We start from the raw sequence: 17,790 nt of genomic DNA on the forward strand, positions 1-17,790 counted from the left end.
TATTTGCAGAATAATCGAGCTAAATGAATAAAAAAAGACGAAACTAAAAATTTTAGCAAAGCTAAACACTTGAAATGTCCATTTATTTGATTGGTAAATGAGATCAAAATAAGCACACAAATGTTGAACCAACTTTGACGCAGGCGCAATGGCAGAGACTTAACATAACAGTTGAAAGTTAAAATCCGATTGGCAGAACCCCACACTTCTAAAGCTGGACAAAATAAGACAAAGAAAATATGCAAAGAGACAATCTCGTTTAATCATAAATGTAAGTAAATTTCATATTACAATACAAGTCATTTAACATATAGCTTAATTCTCTCATCCTCTTCGTGACTTCTGAAAATACAAAAACGATATGTTAATGCAATATTTTCCCTGAGCAATATATGTTTTGATATCAAAGTTCATGGTCAATTGTTTTTCCTCAAATTCACTGCTGCGTAAAAATATGGTGGCTGATTTGGTACATTGCGTGTTGCGTTGTCGATAGCGACAACGCAACCTATATCGTTATTGCCTTTTCGTCTTGTCGCTAGCGACAACACGACAAAGCGCGAAACGGCGCGTTGTCGCGCTGTCGTCTTGTCGTCCTGTCTCCAGAGATGTCGCCCTGTCGCTTGGCTTTAAGCCAATCCTCCGATTTGAACCGAGCGACAATGTGACATTGCGACAACACGCCGTTTGGCGTACATCGTTAGCGACAGGACAAAAAAACGAAAGTCCGACAACGCGCCATTTGGCGCGCTTTGTCCTGTTGTCGCTAGCGCCAACACGACGCACAAACGCTTTCCAAATCAGCCACCATATAAAAGCGTTGTAAAGTGCTTTGTCTTCTAGTTTCTAGCTTGGACATTATGTGTATTGTTGGCAATATTGAGCCGAGACATTTGAATATTCAAAGACTGTTTGTGGGTAATAATCGACGTCCGAAGTAATCCTTACGGATTTAAATGTATGGTACAAAAGTATATGTATAACATAAAATTACCAGCATAACACTTGAAATGAAATAAAACTGTTGTAAATAAAACACCATCTTTCTTAACACTATGCCATGTGCAGAGGTACATTGAGATCTGTACTATTAAAATGCTAAGCGTAAATCATAAATTAAGGAAGCTACGAGTCTCAAGTCATTACTGCCAAACAGTTGTATCAATATAATTATTCACAATTGTGTCATGAAATAAACAAGTTTTTTTTTTGTTAATTCATTTGCATTTTGTGATTTTTTTTTTTAATATTTAAAGTATTTTATTGATATCATACATAATACTTAACATTCGATCTACTGTATATTTAATGTATATGCTATCATTTAATACAACAACATAAAAACTCTACGCATATTTGAGGAATTGTGAAAGTACATTTAAGCACAGCAATGTACAGTACATCTAATCTTTGTTCCACATTTTTGTCCAATTAGAATGCCTAACATTGAAAATTTATGAGGACAGTATTTCGCATAAACTATCCTATACCATTCGATAATCTGGATAATTATTACCCGTGTCAACGAAAAGTAGGTCAATGACTAAGTTAATTAGAGGCTAATATAAAAAGTTGCTCGTTTTTAGCCGTTTCAAGATTTTTCTTCTTCCTTCATCCCAACTAATTACTTAATTCCAAATTGTGGTAATTTTATAAATATCTTCTCCGATATTTCAACAGCTAGGAATAGAAACTAAAAGTTGCAATTCATTTTACTGTAAACTGGTACATAAAGTTTAATTACTGAAATTATTGCCACAATTCCTCATATGTGACGGTGGTGAGTTGTTTTTATCGATACTGTACGGGGATATCGGACCTTTCCAAATTTTTTTGTGGCGGAATAATAACCCCCGTTTTTTCTAACCAATGCTGTCAATTGCTCACAAACAGTATCACAAATAAAACCGTTAACCATGTCAAACAGCGACTTTTCTCCTAGTGTAGTGATTGGATAGCCAGTCAGCCAATTTGCATCGTCGGTTACCCACGGTATATATTCCGTATATACTACATACTAGACGGTTACCTACGGTATATATTCCGTACATACTACATACTAGACGGTTACCCACGGTATATATTCCGTACATACTACATACTAGACGGTTACCCACGGTATATATTCCGTACATACTACATACTAGACGGTTACCCACGGTATATATTCCGTACATACTACATACTAGACGGTTACCAACGGTATATATTCCGTACATACTACATACTAGACGGTTACCCACGGTATATATTCCGTACATTCTACATACTAGACGGTTACCCACGGTATATATTCCGTACATACTACATACTAGACGGTTACCCACGGTATATATTCCGTACATTCTACATACTAGACGGTTACCCACGGTATATATTCCGTACATACTACATAATAGACGGTTACCCACGGTATATATTCCGTACATTCTACATACTAGACGGTTACCCACGGTATATATTCCGTACATACTACATAATAGACGGTTACCCACGGTATATATTCCGTACATACTACATACTAGACGGTTACCCACGGTATATATTCCGTACATACTACATACTAGACGGTTACCCACGGTATATATTCCGTACATACTACATATCGTCGGTTACCCACGGTACATATTCCATACATACTACATACAAGAAGTATGTAGTATGTACGGAATATATACCGTGGGTAACCGACGATGGCTAATATGTAGGAATCTGTAAAACACCGAAAAGGTCCAATAATGAAACAAGACTAACCTGTTTAGACAATTGACGCAGAATTTGATTCAAATAACGCTCGTTCAGTTCTGGTTCTGATTCCTCCTCTATTTCTTTTTCCAAACCAAATTCCCATTCTTCTACAGATTCAAAAGCGTCAGCATAGGTTTCCTCGCACAAGTCAAACAGTTCTTTTGCCTCTTCCCAAAGAACCTTTGTCATTTCTCCTAATTCCGGCCCTGTAGTTCCTAATTCCCCACTCACACCTGAAAGGTGGTTGATTAACTTTGTATTTAAGCCACAGCAAAAGAGGAATTTAAACAAGAGATATTTAAAATCCAAATCTCGGGAAAAAGTTGTTAATCCAGTATAAAGGCGTACACTTTTACTAAAATGTTAAAATGATTAATTGTGAACTTTCGCATGAATATAAACGGGAAAGTAATACATTAACTAAACATCTCGAACAAATCAGTGATTATTAACGGAACTGCTTTATAAACAATGCATTGCACAGGTTCGAGCCAAACATCAGCATAAAAGACCATTTCCTAAAAGTTGCAAGAAATAGTAGTGAATGTGATCCATTTATATTGAATAACGTTTTACAATAGAGATCGAATGTTTTATTATAAACAGGCATGATATTTTCTTAAATAACTTATTGTATGTTACATATAAAGTTATTGTCAACAGATAGGATAGTGAAAAGTGTAATACAGATTAGCATTTTGTAACAGTTATCTGCGAAGATTTCGATCGTAATGTACAAAACAGAGGTAGAATCTGAAGACTTAACATAATGTTCATACCAGGTTTAGAGTCCTTAAATTTGCCTGGACGAAATCTGGACAAGATAGCTTTAACATGGTCCCGAATAGCAAGAAGATTCACACCTGCAAACAAAAAAAATAAAATTTTATAATTAATTTAAACAAAGTTAGTATATCAATACAGATGTATGGACGGATGAACGAAGCGGCTATTTAAGTGGCTGTTGGTAGGGCAGCGTGCTCGACAATAATAATTATTGTTATAGCCTCTATACCATAAATGTTTCCAAGTTCAAAAAGGCCATGCATCTGTCAAAAACCATGTTAAAGTTATGGCCCTTGAACAGTACCCTTTTATGCTTTCAAAATAAGTGCGTGACGTTTCCATCCATATTTATTGAGATACAAGCTTTCACGCATAAAAAGAATATTTAAGACGAAAATCGGCATAGATAGCAAAGAAATATGCAAACCAGTGTTATTGGACTTGTTAGAATCATGTTAGATAATCACCGAGAACAAGTGTGTTAATTTTTATCCCTTCGATTTAGTAGTTTTGGAGATACAAACTTGCGAGCAAGAACTTAACCATAGTGTGACGCAACGCCAAGGGAGTATTGTAGGTCTCCCTATAATTCGAATAGTCGAGCTAAAAATGCTCAGTTAATATCGTCGGTGTTGCACTATTTTTTGCTACGTATATATGCTTTATAATCTTATAGATAAAACCACGAAAGTTTAACTTTTTAAGATAAATTTTTTAATATATGTAGATTACACGTATTGTCGACCAGTTTGTAATCAAATAGGAATGAGCCGCGTCACGACAAAACCGACATAATGGGCTTGCGACCAGCATGGATCCAGACAAGCCTGCACATCTGCGCAGTCTGATCAGGATCGATGCTGTTCGCTATCAGTTTCTCTACTTGTAATAGAGTTGGTAAGCGAACAGTATGGACCCAGATCAGACTGGGCGGATGCGCAGGCTGGTCTGGATCCATGCTGGTCGCAAACGCATTGCGTTGGTTTTGTCATGGCACGGCTCAAATGATTCTTTGAGTTTTTATTATTTAGTTATATTAGAACAGCCGAGTGATTTGAAAAGTATCGTGTTGAATTGTCGTAAACCACGTTCTTTATATATCTATCTTAACTTTATTCTGTGAAAGTATTTCTTTATTTCAGAAAATAATTTGTGCTATTACAGTAGCACAGGCTTGTCTCTACTTCATTTAAGGGCCGATTTTGCCCTAGAAATGCTTTTTTTATTTTTCAAAAGCTTTTTTTTAATTTTTGGTGTCCCGTTATAGTTTCCAAAAATAAGTCATTGGCCAATTATCTCAACCAGATTTTGCTTTTTTGTCTTTGGCAATTGGTACATTTATAGTAATTCAGTATTTTGAATGGAAGTCTATACAGTCATGTATTACTTTGTTACACTCTTGCTATTATTATGACAAGCAATTCACATTCAGCAGTACATTCCCCAGGAGATAATCATGCTAAATGCTTTACTCTCAAACCATTATAAACAGTTATAAAACTCATGTTTGCCCTTTTAGATTGAAAGAAAGTTTTCTGACGCATTATGCGCCTTTAACAAAAACGACAAAAGGAACATTCCAAAATTGACATTTAAGATTTTTTGTTGAAGAAAGTTTATATAAGAAAATTGATACGTTTGGTGTAGAAATTTAAGTGATCTTGAACTATATTCTTACATTGTAGGAGGCCAAAGTTTTCTTCGGCAAGGTCTTCCATGTGTTCTCTTGTGACGTCATCAGACTCCTGGAAAATATAATTCAGAATATCTAGAAATTTACGCCCGTTTGGCTACTAAATGACATACAGAGCATGTGCCTCTCATATTACCCCTTTGCATGCAAAGAACATTATCGTCTGCTATAAATTGTCGTCTGCTTTATTGTCTTATTCTAAACCATTATATTGAAATCAAAAAGTTGTAAGACTTATTAAACACTGGTCCTGGTTTAATAACAGTCTAATAACTTGTAAAGTCTTTTGTGCTCATTATTATCAGGCTCAGGGTTAAAAGTTTGCATACAGTAACATAATAGTTTATAAATTGACTGGTCAACAAAACCCGTCATCATTTTCATGCAAAAAATCAAACGTAGAACATACTTAAACTATGACAGACAGTGCCAACCATGATCAGACGGCACAAATAGACCGGTTGTTTTTGGGTCAGCACTGGTAGCTTAGGAATAAATTAGTTATCGGTAGTAGGCTTCGACTTTAACCAGTTATATTGGTTCGATTCTCCAAATTTATGGTTGAAAATAAAACAAGAGCACCGAAAGTCGTGTAAACGCATCATAAGTTAAAAGGGGCATAACTCCACGAACAAATCCAAACACTATGCCCTTGTTTAACAATTGCACATTGTCATGATAGGCATTGCAAGTTTTTGCATGACGACTACGACGACCACTACGATAACGACGGTGCAACAGCAATCATTAACTGTTCTTTTATTTTTTATTTTTTTAGAGAGAGAAAAGCTAATGAAAAGACAGGGAAAAAAGTCTCAAAAGTGTATTAATACAAAATGGTAAATTAAAGTTATTTTCTTTTCTTGGTTAAGAGAGCGTTTGTTCATTTCCTACTCAGTACGATCATGACTTTCTGCGTGATACCAGTACTCACCTCAAAGTTATAAAACTTCTGGTCAGACACTCGCATCATAAGAAATAGTCCCTAATCCTATCTTCAAATGGAGTTTTCATGTTAAAGAGGTGATTTTTCTAGCAGATTGAAATGCCCGACACATAAAAATGATCCTGTTATATAAAATTTTGGCAAAATGACTTCAAAGAGGATCACCCCCTTTTCACTGAAATTTTCTGCTGATCACAGGACTGACATACACGTTTTATAAATGCAAATATCTAAGTCAAACATTTATTATAGAGACTTATGAACTATTTCATTTTCTTCAGAAAACAATATAGTGCTGGTTTTCTAATTTAGTTTTCATACTTCAAAATAACCCATTTTCATCCAATCACCTCATGTCCAATTGAATCTTACGGTTTTCCCTGCACTTTTTTCAGCCAATCGATGGCCATGATACAATGCGAGACTGACCTAACTGAGTGATACCTCCAGATAAACCTTAAGATTGTCATTGGTTAGTGTACATACCGTTACAGTTTCTGTTCAATGAAATAATGCCCGAGATCTGAGTTTGGCCGGAGATAAATTTCTTTATAATCTCAGACTCTAGTTAGTTCAAGGTAGCGGACTGGTGCGATTGATTCCAGAAATCTCAGGTTAAGCGATATTAAACCCATTACTTCATGAGCAGTTTGTGAAAAATGGCTGTTTTCATTGAAAACCGATACAATTCCAATTGCTATAAAACAAAAAATGCTTCAAATCAAACTTGGCACAAATGTTGACTAGACCATTGCCTTTGTAACGACATGCTCAGTCTTATTTCCTGTTACCATGACAAGGAGGGGACATCTCAAAATTGCCAAAAATCACTATTTTTGCGTTGATTTTATCCATCAAAATTGATTTCAAAGTGCTGCAACTTCTCAATGCATTGATAAAGAGTCAAAGGCTTTTCAGAGTTGGTTACGCGTTACCTTATGATCGACCTGGGGTCATTTTTAGCCTCTCACAAGTCCAAAATGTTCTTGGCGATCAGGGGTCTACCACCCCGCCCCCTTCAACCCCCCCCCAATCAGAAGGGGGCACATCCCCCTTCTGGAAACCCCCTGATAAATCTATTGGATGGGGAGTGGCGCCGAAAAAGTGGTCACTTTTTTACGCAACATTTCTCAAACAAAAACATGTGTTGGGGGCCTAAATAAGGCATTTTTCACAATTTTGAAAAACAAATGGGGTGTGAAAAAGGCGTGTATATCGGGAAATGGGTTAAATACAAACTTGGAAGTATTTATTATATAATAATATTCCATCTCACCGTATAAAGTTTGGCAGCTTCAAACATACGTGGACAAACACGATCCATAAAGCCATCTTTGGCTGCAAAATATTTACGTACAAAAATTATAAATTTTACGTTTTTTAACACATTCAACAGTAATTGGTTGTATAATAGGGACATATGAGAATCCATGTTCCTTCAAATATCTACACCCAGTCATGTAGGTGGGAAAACAGACATGAAAGCAAATTGTTTGGACAGTTTTCTATATTTGAATATTCGTAACGAAAATACACAAACCAAAATATGTCAACAAAAGGATGTATGGCTTATATTAAACGTTATATTTAAAAATGATTGAAGACATTTGCAAATGAAACATTATCATTTCGGTTTTAAAATGTGTCAACTTACGTTTCCTGCTGCGCATCCTCTGTGACATATGTTTTGCTATCACACATTTACCAATGACGCTTGTCACTAAAATAAAGAATAAAGAATATGCAGAGCTATAAAACAATTAAGATATAATAAGGAATTTATCTAAATTTGAATTCCGATGTACAAAAAACCTTTGAATGCAATTTTGAGAAGATCCTTAAAAACTTAGATTCTATAGAAAACTAATATTGAGGGCGGCTCAATTTCTCAAAGTCTGCTTAATTTGTAAGCTGTAAAAGATGCGGACTCCTATATCAGTATCGATTGCTTTTAAAGTGAAAATGATCTCAATACTGCTATGCAAATATCACAGATATGTCTCTAAATTTTAATCCGATGACTATTTTAAAACGTTCCTGTTTTTATGAAAAAGTGTCCAAAAATGTGACGAAACGGAATCGTTCGTATCGAGGATAGTGAAAGCGCTTACTTTCAGAAAATGTATGTACGACTGAATGGACTTTTCTAGACCTTACAAACTTTCAATCGTGATAAAACCACTGTGTGGGGAAGGGTGGGAGTGATTCTAGCCGTCTATAAACCACAGCAATTTCTTATTTTTAAATGATTAAGGCACATTATGTCTCAGATGTATTTTTCCATCATTTTAGTTGAGACAAAAACACGTTAAATGACGATTCTATAATATATAATATTATAGCACATAAAACACCATATACATGTAGGTTTTGTAACGCTGGATGTGAAATTATATGTTATAAAAGGCAGAAAAAGTGGTGTTTTGACTTTCACACGAAATACTTAAAACCACTATAAATGTACTGAATATTATCTTGCCAAAGAAATGAAAAGGACAGTTTAGCTTTTACCTTCTATCATTCCATATGGCCAATCCTCTAAGTCTTCTTCTCTACCTTCTGTTTCACTATCATAATCATTATCGGGATACTCGCTGGTCGTCTCTGGTGACCAGCTTTCCGATGTGGGATTTGGCGATATGTTTTCCGTGGAACTTTCCAATGTGGGATCTGGCGATATGTTTTCCGGGGAGCTTTCCGATGTGGGTTCTGGCGATATGTTTTCTGTGGAAATATCCAATGTGGGATTTTGCGATACATTTTCCGGGGTAGATGGACCAACCGATTCTCTTTCCAAAAAGTTACCAATCATCCTGTATCCTGAAATTACAAAAAATGAAATTATACTTATCCATAATGAAGTAGTGATATTGTGCATGCGTCCGTTTCGTACAGTTGGCTTTGAAACGATTTTTAAACTTTCACTGCTTTCGAGGGATGTGCATATTTAAGAACATATTGAGAACTAAACATATTAAAGATATCAATTCAACCAACCTATTTTGAATATATTTCTCGACGCGAGATATAACTCACGTTTGTTTCTTCCTATAATGTTCCTTTAAGATACGAGTGGAGTTTAATCAGGTATCATTGCTTATAACAATTTAGCAGAAGTTCCAAGCACATGTCCTTGTGATAAAACACCATTACAATATTATTGGCCTCATTTATTATTAATGGAATCATGGAATTTCATATCAAGTGTTGCGTTATAAATATTGAATTACAATTTTATTCATTTTCATGCATAGTGAAATCATGAATTATAGTACTATTCAAGATCAAATGAGTGACAAACCGATTCAAAAACATTGAAACGGATACACTGACGCAGAATGGCATTGCAATATTCCCCTTTCCAGATCTACGGTGGGTATTAAACAGAATCAAAGCAAGAAAACGGTTATAAAAGGATCAAATTATATTGTAGAGTATCTGTATAATTATAGTTTAAACAAAATTAACTTTACAAATGTCTGGGAAAGTCGTATCATTTTCGTACACATACAATCAAATCTATGTTAAAGACCACCTGCGTAAAAATATCTCTGTAGCTAAAGCCAATCTAAGACTTAACAAATTCATAAATTAAATTCGGTAGAATAACCTCCAAATAAAGACAACTTGTCTTTAAAGGCCCATGTCCGGCCTCCTATGGATGAGTTTTGTTCACTGGTTTTACAGTAAATATTAACAAGTAACCGGTCAGACTTACAGACATATCTGATCAGACCAGTTTCCTTCGTATACTGGTTGATCTTATCATATGATAACACTAATCACAAAATATAAAGTTAACATCATCTGATAATGACAGGGTTCAGGCGCTGACAATTGTTTGGCTCTATAGTCGATGCACTGCGCATGTCTAGGTTCGGTGAGCGTCAAAACCCTTAGAGCCAGAGACACCGCGCTTATGATGAGTGGTGGCTAGAGTCACTTATGTCTAGCCATTGAAGCGTTCGCGTTCTTTTGTCGAACTACTGTCACCGTAGCGCCCGGACCCTGCCCATAGAAAAATTCTTATAATAAACAAATATCACATACCTGGAGGGAAATGTCGCTGGAATCCCGGTCTGTGACCATTAACAGCACATAGGGCCACACACAAAGCTATAAAAAGTTGAAGCTGCATTCTTATCGTCTGCTTAAATGTCGTCTTCCCGTAAGGAAAGGTCCAAAAAGTATAGTGATATAAATGTGGCTTGAGCCAGTATTTATACCCGTGATAGCACATGATGAGGCCCGAACAAAACAAAATAAAATATTCCTTCTTATTTCATTATCGTTTTACTTAACAATGGAAGATCTACGAGAACCATGTCACAGGGCAAATCATGAGATGGTGGAAGAAAGCCGGACAAATCATGAGATAATAAGTCCTGGAATAGGCAAATCATGAGATAATAAGTCACGGACTAGGCAAGTCATGAGATAATAAGTCACGGACTATGCAAATCATAAAATAATAAGTCACGGACTAGGCCAATCATAAGATAATAAGTCACGGACTAGGCAAATCATGAGATAATAAGTCACGGACTAGGCAAATCATAAGATAATAAGTCACGGACTAGGCAAATCATGAGATAATAAGTCACGGACTAGGCAAATCATGAGATAATAAGTCATGGAATAGTCGAATCATGAGATAATAAGTCATGGAATAGGCGAATCATGAGATAATAAGTCATGGAATAGGCGAATCACAAATCATGAGATAATAAGTCACGGACTAGGCAAATCATGAGATAATAAGTCATGGACTAGGCAAATCATGAGATAATAAGTCCTGGACTAGGCAAATCATGAGCTTAGAAGTCATGGACTAGGCAAATCATAAGATAATAAGTCATGGACTAGGCAAATCATGATGATAAACCGTCAGATGAACAGTCGTAATATTATATGCGGCAAGATGACACACCGTGACATCTCTAACCGTGAAATGATAAACCATGAGTGATACATCGCAAAATGATTTACAGCTGTTAACTAGTCAATTGTTTGTTTGATTGCTTTTTGATTTTACGCCTTTTTCCAACAGTATTTCAATCATATAGGCGGGTAGTTTCCTAACCATCGTTCCTGGAGAGTTACACCAGTACTAGACTACCTTCCTCCGCGCTAAACTACCAAAGCATCTCCCGGGGACTAGTCAATTGTATTATGAGATAAAGTAAAGCTTAGTTAGTCCTTATAATAGTATCGTTTAATTCCATTACCCGAGCCAAATGTTAAAGGCAACTCAAGTTTTGAATATTCCATTTCCATTCGGACAAATGCAATAAATTATTAATTCTCCGGATGGGCCTCTCTCTTGTAAATGCCAATGTTTCTATTAAAAGCACGATGAAGCACGCAAATAAATGACATTCCGAAGATTCATGAACTGTAAAGACTGTGTAAAAATATATATGGTACACGTACCACAGCCGAAATTTTTAAACAGTTGAAAGTTCTGGAACTCGTTTTTTCCAAGCTAATCTCCCGACAAACAAACTTTTACCGTTACAATTTTTACGTCCACAAAATTTGAGTCATCCTGTTCTGCTTGTTTTGGATTTAATGTAACGTCAGAAGTATTAAACACTGGAAATCAAGTACTAATACGGATTAAACTATGTGCTGTAATAGATATAAAAGTTAACAAACACACATTAGAAAGCAGAAAGAGAACACAATTATTATATCCAAAGTCTTTATTATACGTTTACATGTCCAACATATTAGTGAATATAATCGAGCTCGCAGCTAGACATGTCAAAATGATAGGCTGCTCAGAAACACATAGCGTTGCACAATGATCGACCAGCTGGCAACCGGAGTGTCAGGACCTTTCCATAGTTCCTACTTTGGCTTATGTAACAACACAGTACCTGATCAGACTGCGATCGTGTCTGAAATGGCAGGCTGGCTGGATCCATCATGCTGTCATGCTTAAACCATTAACTTTGGGTTTTGTCATGACGGTATATATTTCTAACACGAACTAAATGCTTTATGAATATAACATTTTTCTCTATCAAGTCAATGAGCCGCATGACAAACAATATAATGCGTTCGATAAACGACATGGATCCAGACAGCCTCGCAATCGCAGCTGCGCATCCACGCTGTTCGCTATCATTTCTTACTTTTATTTGGTAAGAAAGACTTGGATAACTGATACAGCTCGGATGCGCAGGCTGGTCTGGATCCATGCTGGTCGCAAACCCATTATGTTGGTTTTGTCGTGACGCGGCTCAATGATATATTTCGAGATCTTCCTTTGAAATGATAAATATCTAAGTCGGTATTCAATTATGGGCAAGTCCATTTAAGGTATTTCATAGTGGTAAGTGTTGAAAGATTCACTTAAAACCGGTGTTCACCTTATTTTAGCACACGTTTTGATAAACTGGGTCATTTTAGTACATCCATAATTTAGAATTTATATAATTCTTCTTATTAGTCTTCGTGTACATTGAGGCGATGCTTTTAGATATTCTTTTATAAATGAAGAATACACTTTCCTCATTTTCCTCCGAATAAAGATGAAGCCATACAACATTTCGTAAATGACTTTCATAAATGTAACGGGGAAAAAGCAACATAAAAGTGCTTAAACATTTTTGTTTATCCTTTCCCTGGAGCTTCAAGAATGATTACCGTTTGTTATCAAAATTGGTTTTTAACATCTTTGACAAATCTCTCAAAAAGAAATAAGAAAATGAATAATGCTTCACGTGTCGCCATAGAAACATAAACCCACGTGATGTATGACAATTTTAGACAAAACTTATACGGCATCCTTATAATTTCCTGCTACAAAATTTAACAAAATGTGTTTTTCCCCGTTTTCTAGGAAGAAATGAGCTTAAACCACAATTTGTCTTCGAGAATTTCTGTGGAGAGGATCATTAAAATTTAACAATTTTAAAGCATTACTTTAATCACAGATATTCTGAGCCGAGATAAAAAAAAAGTACTGGCGCCTACAATTTAATAATCCCTTACAGTTCTAGCGGTAATACATTTTTCAACAGTCAAATATATAGTTTCACAAACCAATATTTCAATGACAGATCTTGTAAAATACTGCGTGAATGCAAGATAAATTTAAATTATCTACGCCATTAAAAGAGTCTAGAAGACTTACTGTTGACCCCCTGCCGCACAAAATATATAGGTTCTTATACGAATAATCGTTTCCTATATAGACTTATATAAAACAATTCCAGGTAATTGTTATAAAGCGAACCTGCGACGAGATTGATATAAATATATGACAGTGATATAAGAGGAGGTATATCCGCCGGTACATGCAGGCATGTCGCTTCTTTTCAATTACATATTCCTTTAATAATGATGTTTGGTAGCTTCCGGCATGCCATTTTGATTTGTATCTATGAAAAAATTGTTTCGACTGTAGACTTATGATTCTTGAAAAAAAAATATTATTGGGGCGAATCATTTCAGGAGAGTTTCGTTTGTTCGTTTTCTTTCCTCATTTGATCATCATCGAATTTACATATTTTCTGTAATATTTGTATACAGACACAACTCGCAGTGACTTTTAAGACCACTGCTGTCGTTGCATGAACTGCTGTCACTTGCACAAAAGAAATTAAGTTTAGATGACGTAATCAATCGCTATCAACAAAGTTTAACATTGAAGATATATTTTCAACAAAAAATGCATTAATTACGAAATAGATATACACGATATTGATGATCAGTTCTAAAAAAAGAGGCATGCGGTCCTGAGGCCATAATGTACATCTTCGAGCCATTATTACATAATGTCGAGCATCAACTAAGTATTAAACTCATATTCCTTAAAGACGACAGTCACAATGCTGCATGTATTTTCCAAATATATACGGATTCTTTTAAACACAATATATCAAGAAGCCCTTTGTATAAATATGTCAGGCGTCCTTTATTATAAGTTCGAACTGACACCGATTACAAAACCAATAAATTTACATAAAAGTAATATGTGACAATTAAACAAAAGGAAACAAAAATCCCATGTTTATCTTTTAATGGAAACGGGACAAACCATAAACGATATTCGTGGAAGGAATCTACGCGAGTTGAAAGTGTACATAAATCATGACATAGTAATACATGTAATTGATGAACTGTTTTAAGGAGATGGGTTTGGGAACATAATTTATCGGTACTCTTCCAGTAAATTTTGTTGATTTTGGATTACAGAGCTTTAATTCATCTATGGATTTTGTATTGTTTCACAGTTTTCACTTATCTCATACTTAATTGGCAAAACGTATGAACATATCTTCATGCTTCTTTGAATCCTTTTATTATTTAGTTCCGTTTATTCCATTTTTGTATTTTCTGGTCGCAGATCAGTAAATACAATTGTGACATTCAATCTCTAGCACAGAAATTTCACGACAAACCTAACAACAAGTAGTTCTCAAAACAGTTTTAAACTAGCGATGTAAAAGAAAGAAATATTTTATTTTGTTACAAGTATCCAACAAATTACAACGCATTCAAAGTTTAAAAGTAGCGTTAACTTATAGAATTGTCAATAAATCCACAATCTCAAATTACGCGGATGAATATCATTTTAATCAATGCAATAATATTTTAGCAATGTCGATTACCGAATACTCCAGAGCGTATTACACTGTCGAGTAGTAAAAAAAAAAAAAAAAAAAAAAAAAATTCATAAGCAGTATAGTAAACAGTACCCTTTAGGTTATCCTGGACGTCCGATCGTTTCCGGTTGTAAATCTAGAACAGAAAATATTTCCAAGTACCTAGATTCCATTTTAAAGCCATTAACACATAATCTACCTTCGTATATCAGGGACACCTCTGATTTTATTGCCAAACTGAAAACCACTTCTCTTGGGTCAGGAGAACATTACCTTGTTACGTTAGATGTTACATCTCTATATACGAACATTCCCCATACAGACGGAGTAGAATCTTGTAGACATTTTTTAGAGAGAAATCCCCCCAAAAAACTTTCATGTAATGAAATATGTAAACTTCTTTCCTTAGTCCTAGAGAATAATAACTTTCAGTTCAACGGTGATCATTATATACAAAAAATGGGAACAGCAATGGGAAGTTCCATGGCACCCTCTTACGCTTCGCTTTTTATGGGTAAATTTGAAAATGACTTTTTAAGCCAACGTTCTTTAAAACCCAGTTTATGGTTCCGTTTTCTTGACGATATATTTTGCATATGGAGTTATTCCCTTGATGATTTGAATGCTTTCATTGATAGTTTGAATAACTTTCATCCATCTATAAAATTTACAGCGAACGTGTCTAAATCTCTCGTATCATTTTTAGATGTAAACGTTTCTTTAGACGAAAACAATATTATACATACTGATATACATGTTAAAGAGACAGATAATCATCAGTATTTAGAATACTCTTCCTGTCACCCAGTGTCTTGTAAAAATGGTATTCCGTACAGTCAAGGAAAACGTTATCGCCGTATCATTTCTGACGATAATGTTTTCAACGATTCTTTACAGAATTTACGTACATACTTTAAAGAAAGAAATTATCCTATCAATGTTATTGATACTGCACTTAGTAAGGTTTCATGTCTAACACAAGATGAGGCCCTGTGCACTAACAACAAAACAAGTGATGGCAGTGTAATTCCCTTTGTTGTTGAGTATAACCCAACTTTACCTAATATTAGTAATATCATTAAAAAGTATTGGGATTTACTTAAACTTTCAAGTAAATGTTCTGTGCAAAAGCTTCATGAAAGTAAACCTTTGGTTGCATTTAAAAGACCTAAAAATCTAAAAGACATTCTCGTTAATTCTAAAGTAAGGTCTAGTAACAAAAATGTGAAAGGTTCATCCAAATGTAATAGAAGTAGATGTACACATTGCAGCTCTATTATTGAAAGCAATATATTTAGTAGTACTAATATTCCTGGTAAGAATTATCATGTAAATAACAATACTGATTGTTCTACGAAAAATGTTATGTATCTTGTCACTTGTGATAAATGTAAAGAGCAATATGTTGGTCAAACAAAGCAAAAAGTGTCTAAACGCATGAATAGCCATAGGTTTGATATTAACAATTTTTCCGATCCGTTATTTTCAACCAATGTCGCTACACACTTCAATAAAACTAATCATTGTATTAAGGATTTTAAATTTATGCCCATAGAGATTGTCTCCGATAATATGGAACGCTTATTACAAGAATCATACTGGATTCATAAGCTTAACACATTATCTCCTAATGGTATGAATGCAAAAGTTTTGTACAATATATAACTTTGTCATTATTGAGCCGGTATCGTACATATGCATGTAGTATGTTTTTTCTCATATCAAGGTTTTTTTTTATTATTATTAATTATGAGAATTTTTGTATCACATGTGCAGATCCATATTATATGTGTAATTTATTGTATATTGCTGTATTTATATTCATGAAAGATTCTGTATTTATTTGACAAAGTTTTTATTCCTGCGTTAACGTCACGTTCTGTTTAGCGTATAGTTAAACGGACGTTGCGTCATTTGTTATGTTATAAACGTCAATTTTTTCTGAAGAAGACTAAACGTCGAAAGCTTAAGAAAAGCGTTTGTTTTATTGAACTGATTATATATTATTACTGTCGAGTAGTGGAATATATACATGTCGGACTGTTTTGGCGAGCAGATTTTCGCTAAATTATTTACATCAGTGTTGAACAACAGGTTTATCGTGAACAAAATACCTCGAAATTAATAAGGATTACAAACCCAAAATGGAGATTCCAAATTTAGAATTATTTGATTTTATTCAGGCCTTCTTTGTATAACTTCCCCGAGGTGCAGGGGTATCGCGGCCGTTTAGGGTGTGAGAGGTCTTGGGTCCAAAACCCAGTCGAGGCAAATATATTTTTTAAGTTTCTTTTTTAAGGAAGTAGCCACGATATGCAAGAAAAAAGTGTGACTGTCATAAAAAATGAACATAAATGATTTCTTGATGCAACTCTACTGTAATCATGCAAAATTCCGTATAATATCAAACTCAAACTGTTAGAGTAAAAACATCTAAACGCAGTCGCTGTATGTCGGTGCCCTGTAAGTTGAATTAAAGTATATAAAAAAAAACTTATACAGGAAAATACAAACATATATACAGTACGATTTAAATTGCAAATATCAGAAAATACCACAGAGCTTGCAGTCCTTTGATTATATTCCGTATGGCTACCGTATAATCTACGTCATGTCCGGCTTTTTCCAAACCATTATATTTGATGATAATGTACCCCATAAATTGATAAAAGTTTGCATGATCACGTTGTGATCTGAGATGCACTATACTTTCCAACATTGTATTATGATATTATCAAATATCCCAACATTCTAATGCATATGAACGAACATGAGGATTGACAAGACGATAATATGGTCATCGGATTGCAAGTGATAAGGATAACCTATTTGTATACTGTCCAGAAGTCTAACTCTATAAGACGCTCTTTACATATTGTTTAAAGTGACAAAATGCCTACTTTTCGCTGTCAAGTTGAGCTAAAAAATTAACTTTATAATAGTCATTACAAAATACTCTATTGAAAAAATGATAAACCAATAATTTATATACGGCCATC

General features: G+C 34.8%; 1 protein-coding gene across 1 annotated transcript; it reads right to left on the minus strand.

Annotated features, from left to right (window-relative positions):
• Positions 1 to 242: 242 nt before the first annotated feature.
• LOC132747522 (uncharacterized) lies at positions 243 to 10,382 on the minus strand. Its single transcript, XM_060736923.1, has 8 exons — positions 10,224 to 10,382; positions 8,685 to 8,993; positions 7,828 to 7,893; positions 7,450 to 7,511; positions 5,213 to 5,279; positions 3,528 to 3,611; positions 2,755 to 2,981; positions 243 to 342 (listed from the first exon to the last, which is right to left on the minus strand). The coding sequence occupies exons 1-8, from the start codon at positions 10,309 to 10,311 to the stop codon at positions 325 to 327; spliced, it is 921 nt and encodes a 306-aa protein (XP_060592906.1). The 5' UTR covers positions 10,312 to 10,382; the 3' UTR covers positions 243 to 324.
• Between the last annotated feature and the right edge of the window lie 7,408 nt (positions 10,383 to 17,790).

This window comes from Ruditapes philippinarum, unplaced genomic scaffold, assembly GCF_026571515.1.
Source record: "Ruditapes philippinarum isolate M1 unplaced genomic scaffold, ASM2657151v2 ctg646_1_1_1_1, whole genome shotgun sequence".
Lineage (NCBI taxonomy): Eukaryota > Metazoa > Mollusca > Bivalvia > Venerida > Veneridae > Ruditapes > Ruditapes philippinarum.